This window comes from Cebus imitator, unplaced genomic scaffold (genome assembly GCF_001604975.1).
Source record: "Cebus imitator isolate Cc_AM_T3 unplaced genomic scaffold, Cebus_imitator-1.0 Scaffold197, whole genome shotgun sequence".
Classification (NCBI taxonomy): domain Eukaryota; kingdom Metazoa; phylum Chordata; class Mammalia; order Primates; family Cebidae; genus Cebus; species Cebus imitator.
The window spans coordinates 995,227-1,015,337 of NW_016107512.1; the positions used below are offsets into that span (position 1 = coordinate 995,227).

Sequence of the window (20,111 nt, forward strand, 5' to 3'; positions counted from 1 at the left end):
TAGAGACGGGGTTTCACCATGTTGGCCAGGATGGTCTCGATCTCTTGACCTCGTGATCTGCCCGCCTCGGCCTCCCAAAGTGCTAGGATTACAGGTGTGAGGCACCACGCCTGGCCCAGAATTTTTTTTTTTTTTTTAAGATGAAGTCTCACTCTGTTGCCCAGGCTGGAGTGCAGTGGCGTGATCATGGCTCACTGTAATCTCCATCTCCAGGATTCAAGCGATTCTCCTGCCTTAGCCTCCTGAGTAGCTGGTATTACAGGCACCCACCACCACACCCAGCTCATTTTTTCATATTTTTAGTAGAGATGGGGTTTCACCATGTTGGCCAGGCTGATCTCAAACTCCTAACCTCAAGTGATCCTCCTGGCTTGGCCTCCCAAAGTGCTGGCACTATAGGCATGAGTCAACACACCCAGCCTCATTCCAGAACTTTTTAAGGCATGTACCAGCCAACACACACACAAATATATTTTTCCCTCCACCATCCTTCCTCAGAAAACACTATAAATACTGCTTTGCAACTTGATTGTTTTCGTAATATAGCTTGGAGATTTTTTCAGATCAGTCCTTACAGACTTACTCATTTTTTTTTAACCCATAAAGCAGCTGCTTTTTCATTTAATATGCTTGAATGGCTCTAACTTGACCTTCAAAATCTGCTTATGAGAAATGTTCCTTAGTAATAGAATAGGAATATAAGGCAAAAGTTATGATGACAGAGATTAGGTTTTGCAGGAAATGGGCCTTGCCCTTTTCAACCTCAAAGAGGCAAAGGTCTATGCATCTCAAGGCAAAAACATTCCTTTGTTTAGTTTATATGCTCTGCGATCAGCTGAGGTGTAATAATGTGGGTTTGCTGGATTCAGATTAAAGGCTGGCCTTACCTTTGAGGGTGGGAACAAGGCCACCTACATGGTGAGATGAGAGGGGCACCAAGTCCTGTCTCCTCAAAGTTGTCCCCTTCTCATCCCCAACACCTGGAGTTTCCACACTAGAATCATCCGAGGGAGAGAGGATGATGTCCATCCCAGAGGGCCCTGGGTTAAAACCCACGTTGCCGGGTAAGCTCAATACACGAATCCATCATAGACCATAGTGTGGGGCCTTCAAGAATTGAGGTCTATGCCAGGCCAGTCCTGGGGGGAGGGTGACTCAAGAAAGATGGAGCATGAGAGCTGCCGGGCACACAGGGCAGCAAAGGCATGGTGGCTGCAAAGGGCAAGGCAGGTGCAAATGCAGATACGGAGGCAGAGGAAAGTCAGAGACAAAGTCCTCCTGCTTCTCATGTTTGTCCAGGCAAGGCCCTAGACTGACGACAAGAGAAATGCCACCCTAGACACCTCCAAGGACCGTCTGTCCCAGCCAGGAGTCAGTGGGCACTGTCACCGGTGGCCCTGCTCTCTGTGTACCTGAACAGCCTTAACTGTCTTTAACACAATATGGCTCCATCATTCATCAATTTGTTGAAACACTCTTTGAATGGTTTTAATTTTTTACGCTAAACCACCTCTTAGCCAATAAAGTCAATGTTTATCTGTTGCATAAAGTGCTATTTCATCTATGCGCAAGTTTTATTTTGCTTTAAAATGCTGTATATGCAAGGTATTTTTATTATTACTGTCATTATAACACCAGAAACTCTGCTACTGGGTAGAGGGAGGCCACACGTTCTCCTTTCCCCAGTTTCCCAGAAAAAAATTCTGTCAGAAATGTGATAGGTTTGTCAAATATACATAAAATAAATTATGTATGGCCAGGTGTGGTAGCTCACACCTGTAATCCCAGCACTTTGGGAGGCTGAAGGAGGTAGATCACTTGAGGTCAGGAGTTCAAGACCAGCCTAGCCAACATGATGAAACCCCGTCTCTACTAAAAATACAAAGCTTAGCCAGGTGTGGTGGTGCATGCCTGTAATCCCAGCTACCCTAGAGGCTAAGGCAGGAGAATCGCTTGAACTCAGGAGGTGGAGGCTGCAGTGAGCCAAGATCATGCCACTGAACTCCAGCCTGGGTGACAGAGTGAAACTCTGTCTCAAAAATAAATAAATAAATAAATAAAATTATGTAAATTGTGAACCAGGAGCCCGAGTTCTAGCTATTCTAGTAGAATTATGAATTACACATTTTTATTAAGATAGAAAATAACCCCACACCACTGCAGTGTCCAGATAATCTATGCCTTCTTTTCCGTGTCCTCTCCCTGCCACACTCCTAACACTGGGGCCACACCACCCCTATATTCCCTACCACCCTCACCAGCGAATGTGGAAGACATCCTCTTTGTAAGTATCTTAAACCAGTAACCAAATATTTCTAAATATTTTTGTGTACAATTTCCCAAATTTAATTTCAAGGGGGCAGTGGGAAAAATCATGCTTACCATCTTCTGTACAAAAATAAAGTCTTTGCTGTAAGCGGCTAGTGCTTTGTTAAACAGTTTTCTTTCTAGGGAGGTCCACTTGTCCGAACCTACAACGAAACACAAACCTCATAAGAACAACTCACAGTTTCCCCTGTTTTTAGTTGTTTGTTCATTTAGCTAAGTTACAAAATACAACTGTGATATAATACATACCAAACTCCCATTTGAACAAAAAGATAGTGTGATATAATGGTTAGGAGCTTTGACACCTGGGTTCAAATCCCAGCTATGGCGTTGACCTTGGCAAGTTACTCATCCTAAGCCTTTTTTGTTACCTACAAATGGGAATAATTATAATTGCCTCCACTGATTAGGATTTTTGTGAAAGTTAAAGAAGATAATGCAAAAAAATTCCCAGCATAATCACGGGGGAACAGTGAGCATTCAACAAATTTTAGGTACAGTTTTAACACAATTATTATATTCACAAATAAAAACATTCATGTAGCAAGTACCCTTCAGGGTGTGGATGGATTCACCCTCCACCCTCAAGATGCCTACAATCTACTTGGGAGACAAACCAGGAGGCCGTGACGTTCAAGGTGGTAACTATAATTATTCAGGTAAAGGTGAGATGCCAGTGGGGCACATAGGGGAAACACCACACTTAGGTTAGGACCACAGCAGCCAGGAAGGATTCCAGGTAAAGAAAACATCTGAGTTGAGTTTTAAAGGTTATATAGAAGCAAGTCAGACAATAAGGAGATGGAAGAGTATTCTGGGGAGAGGAAGCAGGATGTGCAAAGTCAGAGGCAAGAGGGAAGTCATGCACTTCAGCCATTCATTCAACAGATATTTATTAGGTGCATATTATAAGCAAGATGCTGTGCTAGGAAAAAATAGCATTAACATTTCTATTTTTTTTTTTTTTTTGAGATGGAGTTTTGCTCTTGTTGCCCAGGCTGGAGTGCAATGGCACGATTTTGGCTCACTGCAACCTCCAACTCCTGGATTCAAGTGATTCTCCTGCCTCAGCCTCCTGAATAGCTTGAATTACAGACATGTGCCACCATGCCCAGCTAATTTTGTGTTTTTAGTAGAGACGGGGTTTCTCCATGTTGGTCAGACTGGTCTTGAACTCCCAGCCTCAGGTGATCTGCCCGCCTTGGCCTCCCAAAGTGCTGGGATTACAGGCATAAGCCACCGCGCCCGGTCAGCATTAACATTTCTAAGTGCTTACTATATGCCCCGTTCTAAGTACTTCAGTTATTCATTATTAGGTTCTATTAACAATCCTGTAAGATTATGATGATGATAAGCCCATTTGACAGATGAGGAAATGGAGGTTTTTAAAGAACAACTAGTAATCTAATCTGGTTCCAGTATAAGGTTCCAGTAGTAGCAGATGAGGCTGGAGAGGTGAGTGGGGCCAGTTCTTGACAGATTTGCTGACTGAAGAGGGAGAGGCTTCACTGCTGGACTGCTGCATCTGCCTTACTGGCTAAACCTGATCTTCATGTCTTTTTCCTCCAAGAAAGAAAGCAGGATATGCAGATAATAATATAAAATGGTACTGGCTTGTTTAGGGCAAGAAATAAGGCTTACTTCTAAGGGGACTCCTATTTCTGGGGGCTCTAGGGAAGGTTCAACCACTGAGGCTGGTTCAGGAAAACTCAGTCTTGTTCTTCTGGCCTGCTGAATTTTCACATCTCTTATTCTTTGGATGCTATTAGGCCAAGGCTTTGACCTCACTACACTTCTCAGAGCTCTGGTACCCCAAACCATAATATCATTCCTCCCATTCCCGGCAAGTCCAAGTTTCCATTTTGCTATGGTCAAGTGGTGGGGCTGTAGTACAGGAAACTCTAATTGCCTCTTCCCTTGCAGTATTTGGCCAAAATAAGTGAATCAGGTGAAACTGCTCTGGGCAGGCAGGGGCCTCCTTAGACCACAAGTGGGGAGCCTAGGGTCCTTAGGAGAGTATGTGGTTCAGTGATGTAAACTCACATTTCTGAAATAAACAACTTCCTTGTATGACTCCTTGATGGGTCCTCAAGCCAGGAGCTTTGGCTCCAGACTCAGAATATGCTCTCCACAGCTGGGCTGGGTCAGACTTCTACAAAAGCAGGGCCACCACCCAATGTATTTGGTTTGCAAACATATACATTTTTTTTTTTTTTTTTTTTTTTGGTGGGGAGATGGAGTCTTGCTCTGTTTTCCAGGCTGGAGTGCAGTGGTGAGATCTTGGCTCACTGCAACCTCCGCCTCCTGGGTTCAAGTGATTCTCTTTCCTTAATGTCTTGAGTAGCCGAGATTACAGGTGCGTGCTGCCATGCCCAGCTAATTTTTGTATTTTTAGTAGAGACAGGGTATTATCAAGTTGGCCAGGCTGGTCTTGAACGCCAAACCTCAAGTGATCTGCCTGGCTCAGCCTCCCAAAGTGCTAGGATTACAGGTATGAGCTACTGTGCCCAGCTGCAAACTTATCTCTACTTCTAGGAGGAAAGTAGCTTTCCCATGAATCCTCAGCAGAAGGGAACCATCTTCCATGGGTTCCAGAGGACTGGACAGCTCTGGCTGTGCAGATCACAGCAACAGGGGAGCCTCAGGGGGCCTGGGGGCTTGGAGAATCCTTGCTGGAGTGCGTGTGAGCACAGGGGGTTGGGGGGATTTAAGGCTCTAGAGCACTTCCATCGCCATTCTTCAAATTCTATCCAACATTCAAAGCCTTGGGGTCTCCTTACCCAGGAACAGAGGCAGAAAGAGGGACACAAAAAGGAATAACCAATAATTCAGCTGAACAACAAACAGTCATGGTTCCTTTTAGGTATCCACCAAAAGAGCAAACGGGTAAGAGAGTTCAGAAAGATAACAATGGAAGGAAGACTACAATGGCAGTCTGTCACACCAGCTGATTCATGCAAGCTTACACAGAGGCTGCTCTGCTGACCTGCTGCAGGTCCACAGTCTGCATGGCCCTTGGCTGCATCTCCCATAGGGAATCAGGGGACATTGTGCTGATGAAACCCTCAACTAGATCAATGATAATTCTTTCCAGTATCAGCCAGACCATCAGTTTCCTAAGTTATAGTGCAGCTCTGAGACACGACAAGACACTAACAGGGCCACCCAGCCTTCTCAGCCTGTCTGCAGTGGATATACTTCTTTCTTTTTTTATTTTTTATTTTATTTTAAGATGGGGTTTCACCATGATGGCCAGGCTGGTCTTGAACTCCTGACCTCATGTGATCCACCCACCTCGGCCTCCCAAAGTGCTAGGATTATAGGTGTGAGCCACCACACCCGGCCTGTGGATATACGTCTTTCTGCCTGCTAGGCTCACTACCAGATTTCTGGCCCCAAAAGCAGTGTTCAGTTCCCAGGCCTGTTGATTTCTGAGAAGCATGTCCCTTCATGTTTCCAAATTGCTTGCCAGATGCAACTCCACAGGTGAAGTAACTTCCTGGCCCGTCTGTTAGGAGAGATCCCAAACCTCATGGGGAAAGGAGACCTTCTCCCTGCTGACTCCTGGCGGTTTAAGACTGCTGCTCTGTCATAGGATTTGAAGCCTTCATGATTCCAGAATGTGCACTCTGTACAACTCGTCCTGAGCTGGCGTGGGCTGCATGTTCTCCCTGTCCCTCTATGTCACTCTCCATTCCAAGGGATGCAGGGCTGTGTCGGGGAGCATGGTCTTAGAGAATAAGAGGTGGCTCTTCTGCATAGTCCTAGGGTCTGTGCTTTGGTGCAAATGACAACCCTCTGTGTGTGCATGTGTTAGTGTCTGTCCAACAGGGTGTCCACAAAGCGAGGGACAGAGGCTTGTCCAGGCAACGAAACCATTCTCACACTAGAGCTGGCTTCCTAATCACAAGGTTGCCCTCTGAGACTGACAGTCTATCCCTGGGCTCTTGGACTGAACTCCACCAGGCTAGGGACAGATAAACAACATGAGTGTGTCTCCCCCAAATAGTATCACTGAACTGTGATAAAAAGGGTGAATTTAGTCACCTTAGGTTGTGAACCTGGTTCTGCCACTTAACTTCTCTGAAGCTAAGTTTCCCCACATGACATGGGGATGGTGGCTGACAGGTTTGGTCAGCCTGTGACTGATACAGGTCAAACCTGTGACTGGCAGGTTTGGTCCTAAGAGTTCAGTACATGTTTTGAACCTTCACGGGCCACTTGGAGAGCAGATTCCAAATCAGCCCACGGCTATGAGACACAGGCTGCCCCTGCTGATATGTGGACAGTGGCGTTCAAGACCACCTGCTCCTCGTTCTGTGGATTTCTTATCCCACAGTCTCACTCCTGGCTGCTTATAATATCCATAGTCTTCTCCTTCCTGCCTCCAAAATCCCTCTGTAATCTGAAGTTAAGGAAAGGCTCAGGTGTCTCTCTTCCCTCGAGTCTGTCTGACAGGGACATGTTCCTCATTCTTAGACAAGATTCTAAGCCGGCCTTTCTTGGATCCTGTATCTTGGACAAAGTCCAGGATAAAATACAAAGCTGAAGCAAAGGGTTGCCTCCAATCCTCCCCTTTCCTTCAACTGCCCCCCCCCCGCCCCCACCCTCCCTTCTCTCTAGGATCTCTGATGCCCATTCAGCATGCACATAGGGTTCCTGGGTTGACAGTCCCCCAGCACTCATTTGTTCTACCTGGGGATTCCTGGCTATTGGGCTATTACCAGCAGTGGCCCCTAACAAGACGATTAAGGCTAATTACAAAGAACCTAATTAACTGGATGAAACGCTGCTGGAACAGTATCCGGAGGAAAGCTGTTCTGACCTTCGGTTGCCGGGAAACAGGCTCCGGACTGTGGCTAATCTGGGGGCAATCTATAGTGAAACCAGGCAATTAAAAAGAGACATGGAGGGGTGAGAGAAAGTTTGGACACAGTATCTTTTAGAGGGCCGTTCTGTCTTTCTTAAAACTTACATTGATTTATTATTATTTTTTTTGAGACAGCGTCTCACTCTGTGGCCCAGGCTGGAGTGCAGCGGTGTGATCTCAACTCACTGCAGCCTACGCTTCTCGGGTTCAGGCAACTCTCCTGCCTCATCCACCCAAGTAGCTGAGATTACAGGGATGCGCCACCATGCCCGGCTAAGTTGTGTACTTTTAGTAGAGATAGGGTTTCACCGTGTTGGCCAGACTCGTCTTGAACTCCTGAACTCAAGCGATCTGCCCACCTTGGCCTCCCAAAGTTCTGGGATTATAGGCATGAGCCACTGTGCTTGGCCCCACGGATAATGTTTTGTAGTTACACAAGACAGACACGTTCATTGTAGAAAAAGGACTGTTTTTATATCAGATTTTCATTTCCACACAGGGTTTTCAGTAGTGGGTGAAGGTTGAGTAATTTTTTTTCAGGGTACAAGGTGAAGCAGGTTGCTACCAAAGTTTTCTCTGTGGGCAAAAAGGGGGAAGCCTCAATCTGAATCCAGAATTTGAGTTTGTCCACTAAGAAATTTTTAAAAATTTAAACCAGTGTCGTGTCAGGCAAGGTAAAAGAGTTTTAACTCAGTCCTATGCTTGAGGGAACCACTGTCTAGATAGAGACACAGGCTAAGGATGCCTGGAAAATGAAATCACAGCTGTGCTCTTGCAAATTATTCTCTTGAGTATGTAATTCTGTCTCCTCATCTAACTGGGGCAGCTTCCAAGGCAGAAGAGACCAGCCCTCTCCAACGGAATGAGTATTTCCTCTAGGTCTCCTCCAGCTCCACACCTCACGTCAGGGTTTTCAGGACTGAATAGGTGTTTGGGCTGTGCTCAGGACTGATAGCAGCCTCTGTTGAATGCTTGCCAAGAAGCCAGGATCAGTTCTAACACCCCCTCCACTCTCCATCCATCTGCAGGAATGACCAGTTGACTGAAAAAAACCAAGCAAGCTGCAATCCCTCTAATCGCATCCAGGCTTCTTCTCCACCCTGACTCCCACACGCTCGGCCCTTCCCAACCCAAGGGCTAACTAGGAGCCGTTGTACACAACTGCTCACCACACATGGGTGGGAGGGTGCTGAGCGCCACAGAGGGCTGGACTGTGCATCCTTGTGTGGGTTGAGCACCAGGAGCCACTGCAACAGCACCTTCCTCTGAGGATCCCATACAGGGTTCATGTGGCCTTGGCAAGCAACCCTCAGATCTGGACGAGATGCCCACCACACTGGTCCTTCCCCCACAGCACATCTCTCCTTGGTCCCAGCACTGGTCGCTTTTTCCTTTTCTCAATGGCTTGCAATGGGTGGGAAAGGGAAGATAATGAGTAAAGTAAGGAAGTGATTTTTGGAGGCCTGTGTCTTTGTCTTTCTCCCCAAACTTACAGCCTCCCTCCCTGACACGGACAGGCTCAGGTAAGCTTGGGAGAGCTGAACTCCCTCTCCAGATAACTAGGATTCTGGAGAGCAAATTCAGGGCTGGGACTCAGGGTGGGTGACACTGGCCACAGCCACAGAGTCAGGAGCCAAAGGAGATCCAGAAGATAGGGTCCCAGCAAGGTGGCAATTAAGCCAACAGGAATTCAGTACTGGAGAGCAACCCAACAGGGCTCAGGCACAAAGGCCAAGGCAGAATGGGGGCCAAGGAGATAGGACTCACTGACACCCAGGAAGCAAATGGTGGGGGGCTCAGCAGTTGGGGAGGGAGGTGGTGGCTGGGGCATGTGATGGGGAAGACTCCACTGCTCCCCTGTGGGTTAGAAGGAAACTGTTAAGGAGATGGTTTTGGGTCAGACTTTAGAGACCAGTGACCTCTGCCCTTTTTGGTTATACTTCTAGAAAATTCTCTGAGTCCCAGTCTATGATCGCTTCCTGGAGAAGGCAAGTGACTGGCAGACATAGGTGAGTACCCTTCTCTTGGGGATGTCAACCCTTCACAGCTCAGCTCTACCTCTTTTGCCTCCGAGGATTGAAATGATTCCAGAAAACGGCAGAATCCTTCCTGGTCTGCCTGCTGGGGAAGGTGGCAGGGGATAGGCAAGGGATTAGCTAGAAATCCCTAACCTCAAGAGATCAAGTAATTGTAGCAGAATTTAGGGCCCTCTTGTTTCACAGTTTTTGGTTAAGACTTCAGTGTTTTTATTTTGTTTTGATTTTGTTTGACTAGGTGGGGCTCCTAGTACATAGCTTTCTGACCTTTTTAATGTCATGATGCACATAAAATGATACTTGTTTGGGACACTTGGAAGAAGCAGAGGAGAGCTGTGTCCCAGATGAAGTTGCTCACGGCTGAAGCTGACCAGCCCAGAGGCTCCGGTGATCCCAGCCACTCTGAGGACTGAGGACAGCAGCATCTCACAGCACTTGGTTGGGAAGCTCCTTTTAGCCAACCCACCATCCCACCCATCATGAAAAGAAGCTTGAGACAGGCTCTAGCTGGCTGGACAGCCTGTCAGCGTTCAATGGGCAGCAGATGATGCTGGAAACTATTAAGAGAGAGGACTCAACAGTTTCCATGGCAGATTAGGGAGAACTCCTACATCTTTCTACCCACATTTGGGGCAGACACCAAGCAGGAAATGACAGAGACAATATTAAGCAGCTGGCTCCTTTAGGCCACCAGAGAAGTGATGAATTTCTTATCCCATGTGTCCACTCTGTACTGGCCTAGTTCCGGGAGTGACCTACAGGCAGACATCTTGGGCTTACTGTGCCTAGATGAGGGGCTTTGAGGTCTACCTTATGATGACAGGCAGGAAGCCTTGTTCATGAAAAAGGCGGAGCACAGTAGGTGCGGCAAGTAGCGGTAGAGAAGGAAAGCCAGTATTTGTAAAGAAGCACTCACCTGGCTGCCGAGACCAAAGATTGGAAAAGGTATAGCTTGGTCCCCAAGCCCACATATTTACAACCTGCCTAGGCAGGGTCTTCCCAGAGCACCAAAGAAACCCTCAAGTGATTAAAAATCAAGAGGCACTGAAAATTCAGCCCCCTCTGAAATACCCTCAGAAGGAACAGTTCTACCAGAGTGCATGGAAATGAAAATGTTGACCTCGGTGTCACCAGTCACCTCTTAGGCTCCCCGACCTATTTCCTTTGCTCTTCACGATTCTCACTACATTTAAATCTCAAAGGAGTCTTCTACTTACCTCTTACTGTGGTACTAGTATTAATTCACATACACAACCCTGTGTGGATGAAATCTTTCCCTGTCATTAGTGTGATCCATGATTTAATATCTGCCTCCTCCTCGGACTCTGAGCCACATGAGGTAGGACTGTGTCCATGTCTGTTGTAGTCACTGATGCATCTCAGTGTTTACCAAGTCCCTTGGACACAGTAAGTGTTCAAAAAATAATTGTTGGACAAATGAATAATAAGTACTACTAGGATATGCCAGGCATTGGGCTACATATACCATCTCTCATCCCATAAAACCACTACAAGGGATGGAATACAAGTCTTATTTTACAAGTGAGAAAACCAAGGCTGCAAAAGGCCACAGGACTTGGTCAAGGGGTACAGCAGGATCTGAACCCATGGCTACTGATTCCAAAGCCGGGGGGCTGCTGTTGCCAGAGCAGTGCTGTACCTTCTGTGGCTCTCTCTGGTCTCATGCACCAGTCTCCCTGCCACACGTGCAGGCACTGTCCAGTATCGCCCAGGTCTTGGCATACCCACAAGGGGCAGGAGCCTACACAGACAGATGCCAACAGTGCCAAAGCAACAGACATAGCTCTGCCCTTGGAGACCTTGAGATCACAAGTGGTGATTAGGACAGAACTGGTGTTATCCATTACTAGAAAGTGACACAACCAAACATGCAGGCAGCCCACTGGCAGGAGGCAACAGGGCACAGGGCTCCTGGCAACCTACCGGCATAGTGGTAATTTGCTAAAGGATGACATTTTAACCTGACCGGCTTCCGCAGCAGCAGCATTTCCAGAGCAACCTGTAGACCCAGGGGAGAGAAAAGGCCAGAGTCAGTTAACAGGTCTGTGTGTCCTAGGGAGACCATCTACCCAAAGGGGAAAAGGGGTTAGCACTGCAGAGGCCAGGGCGGGGGCACTGGAAGGAAACCCAGAGGGAGACTTACCCTAACTAGGGTTTCATGTCTGTTCAGCACCCAGTAAGAGTCTCATTCTAACACCCTCCCACTCCATGCCTGAAGCTAGTTATTCATGCCATGGGAAAACAGAAAGACCTGACTCTTCCCTGGTAAAATCCCACCAGTCCCAGAGATGAGTGGGGCCTCCTCTGACTGGAGGCTGAGTCTCTAGGCAGGGCTTCCGAGGAAATGAATGGTTGATCTGTAACTGTTTAACAGAAAACTTGTGTTTCATTACAACTGAACATCAACAGCTGTATCAGTAACAACTTACTACATATATACCATCCTTCAAGAGAGCCTGGCTAAATAAACTGCTTCAGATCAGCCTCGGGAGCTTTTTTTTTTTGAGACAGAATCTCGTTCTATCGCCAGGCCAGGATGGAGTGCAGTGGTGCGATCTCGGCTCACTGCAACTTCCCTTTTCCGGTTTCAGGCAATTCTCCTGCCTCAGCCTCCCGAGTAGCTGGGATTACAGGCATGCACCACCATGCCCAGCTAATTTTTTGTATTTTTAGTAGAGATGGGGTTTCACCATGTTGGCTAGGATGGTCTTGATCTCCTGACCTCGTGATCTGCCTGCCTCGGCCTCCCAAAGTGCTGGGATTACAGGTGTGAGCCACCACGCCTGGCCCTTGGTAGCTTTTTAAAAGATGCTGCAGGCAGAGTTGAACAGCAGATAGTTTCCAGGAAGAGCAATGCCTGGAATCTTGCTATTCCAAATGTGGTCCATAGAACAGGAATACCTGCCTCACCTGGGAGCTGGTCAGAAAGGCAGAACCTGGGCCCTCCTCCCAACCCCCTGAATCAGAATCTGCATTTTAAACAAGATTCCTCAGATGATGTGTTTGCACATTAAAAGCTCGAGAAGTGCTACTCTGCCACACTGATCTCAAAGGGTTAAGGACAATTCTCCAGCATTCTAGGAAACACTTGAAGGGTAGCATAGTATTGGGACATTTATTTTCACATTTTCATAAAATCAAAATGCAGGAAGCTAGATCTACTACCATGTATTTATACAAAGAGGAAACAGAGGTTAGTGATTGAGTGATCTAGCCAGAAGTCCAGGTTGAGGTCAGGTGCCTGTAATCCTAGCACTTTGGGAGGCCAAGGTGGGAGGATCACCTGAGGTCAGGAGTTTGAGACTGGCCTGGCCAGCATGGTGAAACCTGGTTTCTGCTGAAAATACAAAAACTAGCCAGGTGTGGTGGTGCATGCCTGTAATCCCAGCTACTCAGGAGGCTGAGGCAGGAGAATCACTTGAACCTGGGAGGCAGAGGTTGTAGTGAGCTGAGATTGTGCCATTGCACTCCAGCCTTGGTGACACAGCGAGACCCCATTAAAAAAAAAAAAAAAAAGGAAGTTCAGATTGAGCAGGTCAACTGTTAGCTGAGATTTTGGGAAGACAGCACCAAGACATGGGTTTGGGAACATCAGCAGAACTGTGTTAAAAGTGGGAAAATGGGCCGGGCGCGGTGGCTCAAGCCTGTAATCCCAGCACTCTGGGAGGCCGAGGCGGGTGGATCACGAGGTCAAGAGATCGAGACCATCCTGGTCAACATGGTGAAACCCCGCCTCTACTAAAACTACAAAAAATTAGCTGGGCATGGTGGTGCGTGCCTGTAATCCCAGCTACTCAGGAGGTTGAGGCAGGAGAATTGCCTGAACCCAGGAGGCGGAGGTTGCGGTGAGCCGAGATCGTGCCATTGCACTCCAGCCTGGGTAACAAGAGCGAAACTCCGTCTCAAAAAAAAAAAAAAAAAAAAAAAAAAAAAAAAAAAGTGGGAAAATGGAACCAGTTGGTGAACAGGCAACATTTTATTTTGGTTAGAGGAGAAAAGAGTGCTATAAACATCAAACTGTGGATGATTTCCATAGCAGGGAAGAAGAATCAGCAGAGTAGACAGGCTATTTTAGATCAACTTCTGCTTCAGTAAAGTCGTCTACCTCCATCACTAGAGACTTGGTTTTCTGATGTGAAATGCAAGATGAGGAAAAGAAATTCTAATTTCCTAGGACAGTTATACCCACAATTCTAACTTTAGGAACAGAGGTGGAAACTGAAGTCCAACCGGAAATTTTTTTCTATAGGCTTTAATATCCTGACCTACTCCCTGAGAGAAGGAGTAGGGAGGCATGCTGATTGGTCATCATGCACTGATTGGTCATTATGAATTGGTTGCATGGTATGCTAGACAATATTGAAACTTGGGAAAATACTCTTTAGGAATTTGTAAAGAGTACTCTTTTTTCATGGTTCCTTACCATCACATCACCTTTGGCCTCAAACAGAGAGTGCAAAGCAAATTCAGAATTGGTCCCTCCACCTGGCAATGCACTTGAACAGCACAAATTCAGAAGATTCTCCACTGTTTGGGAATAAGGAGAAACCGGTGAATCAGAGAGAGCTCAGTGTCACGGAAAACATACCAATCCCAGAGCCAGTGATCCCAGTGAGAGAATCAAACCTCTCCCGCCCAGCTCTTCCCATGTGCCAATACCTCTTTGCTGGAGGTCATGGTTTTCTAGCTCTGGCCAGGGCTTCCACACCAGTGTGGCCTTGTGTGTGTCCTGGGCCAGGGCAGAGATATCTTGGAGTTCGGGGATTTCTGCTTGGAATCTCAAGCCAATGTTGATGCGTCTTTAAATGACAAGAACAACAGTGTGGTCTTTAATTTGATGGCCCAGGCCAAGGGCAACTGTCAGGAACTTGAAAAAGAGGGAAACTAGTTCTTTCTTCAAGAACGCAGGGGCATTTCCTCACAGTGTGACCCTAAGATTCCAGGCATGGCTTTTTCACTGGGATAAGGAACAGCTTTAAGATTGGGGAGAAATATTTTAGGAGCAAGGGAGCAGCCGGCCTGGGGCTTCTACAGCTTCCTGTAAATGGGAAAGGGAGAGTGATTAATTCCAAGAGAACAGTTTCCCAGAGCATGGCTAATGGTGCCATTTAACCACAAAAATGGGGGAAACACAAAGCAATTCGTTTCATTTTTTTCTCTCTTTCAGATCCCTTTCACAGACATGATCCCATCCGAACCTCACAGAGATCTGTGACGTAAGAAGGCTGTAATAATTATGCCAATTTGATGAGTCAACCAAAGCCTAGAAAGGTTAACTCGATCAAGATCAAATTACAAAATGGTGTTGGAACTCAGGTTTTCTGATTCCTGACTCAATCTACTCACCACTCTACCACCTGGCCTCTTTTCTGTGTCTACCTATGAAGATAAATCACCTTTCCCTTTCCTAACACCACCCACTGCCCAAGCAAAATTAAAGTACTTAACAAGCCCATTTGGAGGACTGGCCAAGAGTCAGGGAGGGGAGGGGGGACATGAGGACATTCAGAAGGTGCCTTTTAAAGAATGAGCCACCCCGAGGGAGATGCTTCCGGGTCACTGGGGATAAGAAAATACATGGCTACAACCATGCTGTCTGCGGAGCCAGACATAGGGATGCTAGGTTCTCTGAATACAGGGCTTCATGCTTTGACCATGCCTTTAGTCTTTGGCAAAGGCCTTGGAATACAGGCAACTATTGTGTAGGGAAACAACAGTACTCAAGAAATAACCGCGATCCTACAAATTCTACAACTGCTTTCTCAGTGTAATCCTCTGGCTACAAAAGTATTAACTACACTTCTCAAGAAGTGAAGCCTTCTGTTCTAAAGAGTAATTGACTTTTCCTTACGGTTCAACATCCACAGTCTGCTCTCCAGGCCCTGGGGTGACCGTCACATTGCTGCCATCGATGCTGTCTAAAACACAAAAATCAGAGGTCACTAGTCAACAGGGAAGGAATGTTGAAAAAGACTAAAGCAAATGAGCAGTTACCTAACCAGCCATAACAGGGCTCCTCTCCTACCCAACTCCTGCCAGAGTTACCCCTGACAGTTTCCAGGGCGCTGGGTGGAGTATAGAGCTAAATGACTTAGGGTTACCCATTTCTCATACAGAGTGAGAAGAAGCCAGTTGTCCCACAATGGTCGGCTAAGCAGTATGATTTCTATGCAATTTTTCTTGCGCCAGAAAGAGATCCTAGCCTCTCTGTGCTTGATTTTTATAAAGCATGCTAAAATGTCAAGGCTTGATCTTAAATGTAATGCCTAATCTTATTTGTACATCTGCTGAGTACGTTTTCTTTTCTTTTTGAGACAGTGTCGCTCCTTGCCTAGGCGGGAGTGCAGTGGCTCTATTTCAGCTCACTGCAGCCTCTGCCTCTCGGGTTCAAGCGATTCTCCTGGACTTAGCCTGCCGAGTAGCTGGGACTTCAGGCGCCTGCCACCACGTCCCGCTATTTTTTTTGGAGAGGGAGTCTCGCTCTGTCTCCCAGGCTGGAGTGGAGTGGTGCGATCTTGGCTCACTGCAACTTCCGCCTCCCAGGTTCAAGTGATTCTCCTGTCTCAGCTTCCTGAGTAGCTGGAATTACAGGCACGCGACACCACGCCCGGCTAATTTTTGTATTTTTAGTAGCAACGGGGTGTCACCATGTTGGCCAGGCTGGTGTTCAACTCCTGGCCTCAAGTGATCCACCTGCCTTAACCTCCGAAAGCGCTGGGATTACTTATGTGAGCCACCACGCCTGGTCTCATTTTTTCTCTCCTGCACGATCATCGGGGGCTGTCTTAGAAACTGGGTGAACATTTCAACTGTTTCCTTATCCCAGAGACTGGTGATCACTTTACACATTTGTCTCCCAATTAGGCTGTGATTCCCTCGAGGATAAGGGCTATGCATTCCAAGTCTTTATTAGCACCCAGCAGTGTGTGCTACATACAGCCAATAATACTCCGCCAAAGTCTGTGGGATAGATGAGAAAGCTAAAGAAAAGGGGGCCTCCCGGGACTCTACCCAGCACCCAGAGCCTAGGAGGAGGCTAAAGGGTGACTCACTGGAGCGACACAGCAGCACCCGCAGTGTGGGTGCCAGGGGCGTCAGGGGCAGCTGCGGGTGGGCGCCAGGGCCGTGGCCGGAGATGAGCACATTGCTGAAGAGCCCCGAGCCCTGGCGCACCGGGCTCAGCATGGGTGGGGGCGTGTAAGGGGGCAGCTCGTGGGCGGGGTCCAGGAGCAGGTGGTCTCCGAGGACGCGCGGGGAGCGCAGCTGGCTCTGGTACAGGGTGGCGCCAGAGTAGGAGGCAGCGGGGTTCGGGTTGTAGGAGGGCGGCGGCGGGATGAAGAGTGGCTCCGGCCGGTGCCGGAACTTTTTCTTCTCCTGCACGGTCTTCAGGGGCTCCTCGGCTTTGGGCACGCTGGGCTGCTGCTTCTTGGGGATTTCCTAAAAGCGGAACAACGAAATGATTCGAATACTTCAGCTTCCCCTGGAGGCCAATTCCACAGGTTCAGGGAAGGGGGCCTTCTACTGTCTGAGCAGACAGACCTTATGCTTGACCGCCCCCCACCCCGCCACCCCGCGCCACCACATCCATTTCAGGCAAAGCGAGTTCTGGCTGCTAGACTAGGAAGAAAACTAAGGTTTTGGAAGAAATCCCTAATTTCTGAAAGAGCTGGGGGCGATAGGAATAGTGGGTGGTCAAGAAGTAATAAATTCAATGTCTTCATTGCTTATCACTACATTCCCATCTGTTTGAGTGGAATCCAGCTGAGTGGGCTCTTTGATTCCCCCTGTGCTCCCCAGGGACGGACATCAGGAACAGATACCACATGTTCTGAGAAGGGGACAGAACAATCTCTTCAGGGAAGCTGGCACCGAGACCCGTGGGGCAGGACGAGGGGGCTCAAGCCTAGCCAAGGCTCCTAAGGCCAGCGACCCACACCCGGCTCTCCTGGGTCACTTGCAGCGCGGGGGAGAACCCGCGATGATCTCTAAGGCCCTTTCAGTGTGCTCACCTAAACACCGATCTGGTTGACCTCCCCCCTCACCGCCCCTCACTATTGCTCCCAGAACTTGTAGCTTATTTGTAGCAAACTCTTCTCTGAGGTTGGCTTCCTGTCAGGAGACTTAGTTTATTTTAATGGCAGCGGAACCAAGCCCAGTCTGGAAGGAGGATCTGCCACATGGATACATACATACTAATAAGTAAACAGATGCACGTAAACAGATGAGCAGGGCATGCCAAAGCCAAACCGGAAACAGACTCGGGCTGTGTGGTAGCATCAGCCCAGAAAAGCTGGAAGCTGGGTGTGGCTGCACAGGCGGTGTGGTTGGGAGGGGCCACGGGGATACCTGAGGGAAGGTTCTGGACAGTTTGGCGTGACCTCTCGGGCCCTGCAGGCCAGGGGCCAGTCACAGCTGCAGGTCCTGGAGAGTCCTGAGCCCAGGGTGGCGCCTGGGTAGGAAGCAGCAGGGGGTGATGGGAAGGGCTGGCCACGGTCATGTGACCAGCTGCCTCCAGGCCATGTGACCTCTGCTCTGTCTCCTCTCCCTCCAGGGCGTCAAGGCTCTGACGCCTTCTGTTTCTCCCTCAGCTTCCTTGCCTTCCACGGTGCCATCCTGGCCTCTAGGAGGGGTGTCTTGGGAGGCAGAGGGTCCCAGGCTCCCAGCTCCAGAGTGAGGTTCCTAGCCCCGACCTCACCCCAGGGGGCTCTCCTTAGGCCAGCGCGCTCAACTGCCTCCTCTCTCCACCAGAGGGCTCCTCAGCGCCTGAGGCTGAGGCGGGAGAGGGGCTGAGGAGAATGGGGGAAGGAGGCTGGTGCCCCTTATAAGGAAAGCAGCCCTGAAGTTATAGCCTACCCTGTTCCTGGGTAACAGATGAGGTCATCTAAGAACATGTAGACCTCATGCTATCTTAACGCAGCACTGCAGTCCAGACCCTCTGATTACAGGGCCAGAGGTCCCTTTGGGGCTCCCACTCCTCCAGCTTCTTGTCCTGTACTGCAGCTCTAAACCTGGATTTTTTTTTGAGATGGAGTCTCGCTCTGTTGCCCAGCCTGGAGTGCAGTGGTGTGGTGCGATCTCAGCTCACTGAAACCTCCGCCTCCGGGGTTCAAGCATTTTCTGCCTCAGCCTCCAGAGTAGCTGGGATTACAGGCACCCACCACCATGCCCAGCTAATTTTTGTATTTTTAGTAGAGACGGGGCTTCACCATCTTGGCCAGTCTGGTCTTCAACTCCTGACCTGGTGATTCATCTGCCTCAGCCTCCCAAAGTGCTGGGATTACAGGTGTGAGTCACCACACCTGGCCTAAACCTGGATTTTCTGATCCTCCAGGTAAAGGCTGTGAGCCACTGGGCCACAGAAGCCACCTAGAATGTCATGCCTGGTTGCCACTTGAGAGGAAGCACTTACAGTGTTCCACCCCACCAAACTATTTGAACACTTTGGGGGTAAGACCAAGCACTGAAAACTTTAAAAAGCTGTCCACAGAGAAGGATGAGAACCACTGATGAGCTGGCTAGGAGCCAAGCTGGGATGGGCACTCAGGGCTCTGTCCTGGATGTTTTAATTTCTTTACATCAAGTGCCAAGACCTTGTTCACAAGTATTCAGTCCCACCTACACGTGTCCAATTCACAATCCCCCCAACCGACAGGTCTCTCTCACCCTTCCATTAAGTCAAGATCATCCTTCCCTTCCAAACGCTGCTCGGAATGCTAATGATGATCTCCTGAGCAAACTCCCTTGCCCCTCCTCGGTCCATAATGACTTTTGCTACCCAGGTGTAGTCCCATCCAGTCACACCTGGGGCATCCGTTTCTTGTCTGCCCCTGTCTTTTTTCTCGCCATCTTGAATGGGTGATGGTGGCAGGGGGTGTGCCTGGGACTCTGACCCCCATGTGATTATGAACCCTTAATTGAGAGCTCCCCAAGGGGAGAAATAGTGTTTCTCCCACCAAATCATGAACTCCTCTGGGCAAAGAGGGAGCTTGGATGTGTCATTTCATCTCTCTACCTGTTGCTGGCCCCCAAGTTCTGACAGCTTATGAGAATCTTCCCCCCAGTTCTCCATCAGTTTCTCTTCTTTTGAGGACTTGATATTAACATAGAGAACCATAAGGGTTTTTTTCTAGACTTTTCTAGTTCTATTAATTATCCTCTCTCCCTCTATCCTGGCCCAGCCTCACCCTATGCCCCCTAGACTCTCAGCAGCTGCCTATTCCTAAGGACAAATATGACCCCAACACACCACTCTGTGGGGAGATAGGTTTGATATTGTCAACCACACAGATCATAAATTCCCTAGGGTCCAAGAGACAGACAGAGACAGACAGACAGACAGACAAAGAAACCCTTCCCAGAGCCAAGGTAAGCTCTTTGAGTGAAGCACTTAGAATTGGAGAAAGGAGAACAGTGAGTGAGGAAAACAAACCCCTTTGCTTTCCTGAGACTAGGGGTGGGTGGCTCTCAGTGGAACTACTTTGGGAACTTTAACAAATTAGGCTCTCCAGGGGATTTAAGCAGACAAAATATTAAGCATCTGGTAAGGCTGATTGTCAGAATGGATGCCAGGGCTACTGCATTCAAGATGGCACCTGCTGTGCCAGTGTTTACCTCTTTGGTAGTGGATTTGGGAGGTCTGGAGATCCTGGGGAAGGGGCCAGGGCCTGGGCAAGCTGCTTATTTTTTGGTATACAGTACTTCCATATTTCAGTAACGGCTATGATTGGCCCAGTGAGTCCCAGCTGAATGATCATCTCTGATGATCTGGGAACACTTTCGGGTCTCTCAGAATCTAACCCAGGCCATTAGTCTGGCATCAAGGATGGGGTTCCCAACGTGGCCACAGGGGTTCAGCC

At 48.5% G+C, this 20,111-nt stretch overlaps 1 protein-coding gene across 16 annotated transcripts in view; it reads right to left on the minus strand.

The window, feature by feature from the left end:
- TRERF1 (transcriptional regulating factor 1) overlaps nucleotides 1–20,111 on the minus strand; it is a 237,929-nt gene that overhangs the window by 19,382 nt on the left and 198,436 nt on the right. For all 16 annotated transcript variants that reach the window (XM_017547279.2, XM_017547277.2, XM_037745300.1 and 13 more), the window contains 6 exons: nucleotides 16,308–16,692; nucleotides 15,107–15,173; nucleotides 13,915–14,054; nucleotides 13,679–13,782; nucleotides 11,179–11,254; nucleotides 2,383–2,471 (listed from right to left, as the gene is read on the minus strand). In XM_017547279.2, the coding sequence (XP_017402768.1) occupies nucleotides 2,383–2,471; nucleotides 11,179–11,254; nucleotides 13,679–13,782; nucleotides 13,915–14,054; nucleotides 15,107–15,173; nucleotides 16,308–16,692 (861 nt within the window). The remainder of the gene's footprint in view (nucleotides 1–2,382; nucleotides 2,472–11,178; nucleotides 11,255–13,678; nucleotides 13,783–13,914; nucleotides 14,055–15,106; nucleotides 15,174–16,307; nucleotides 16,693–20,111) is intronic.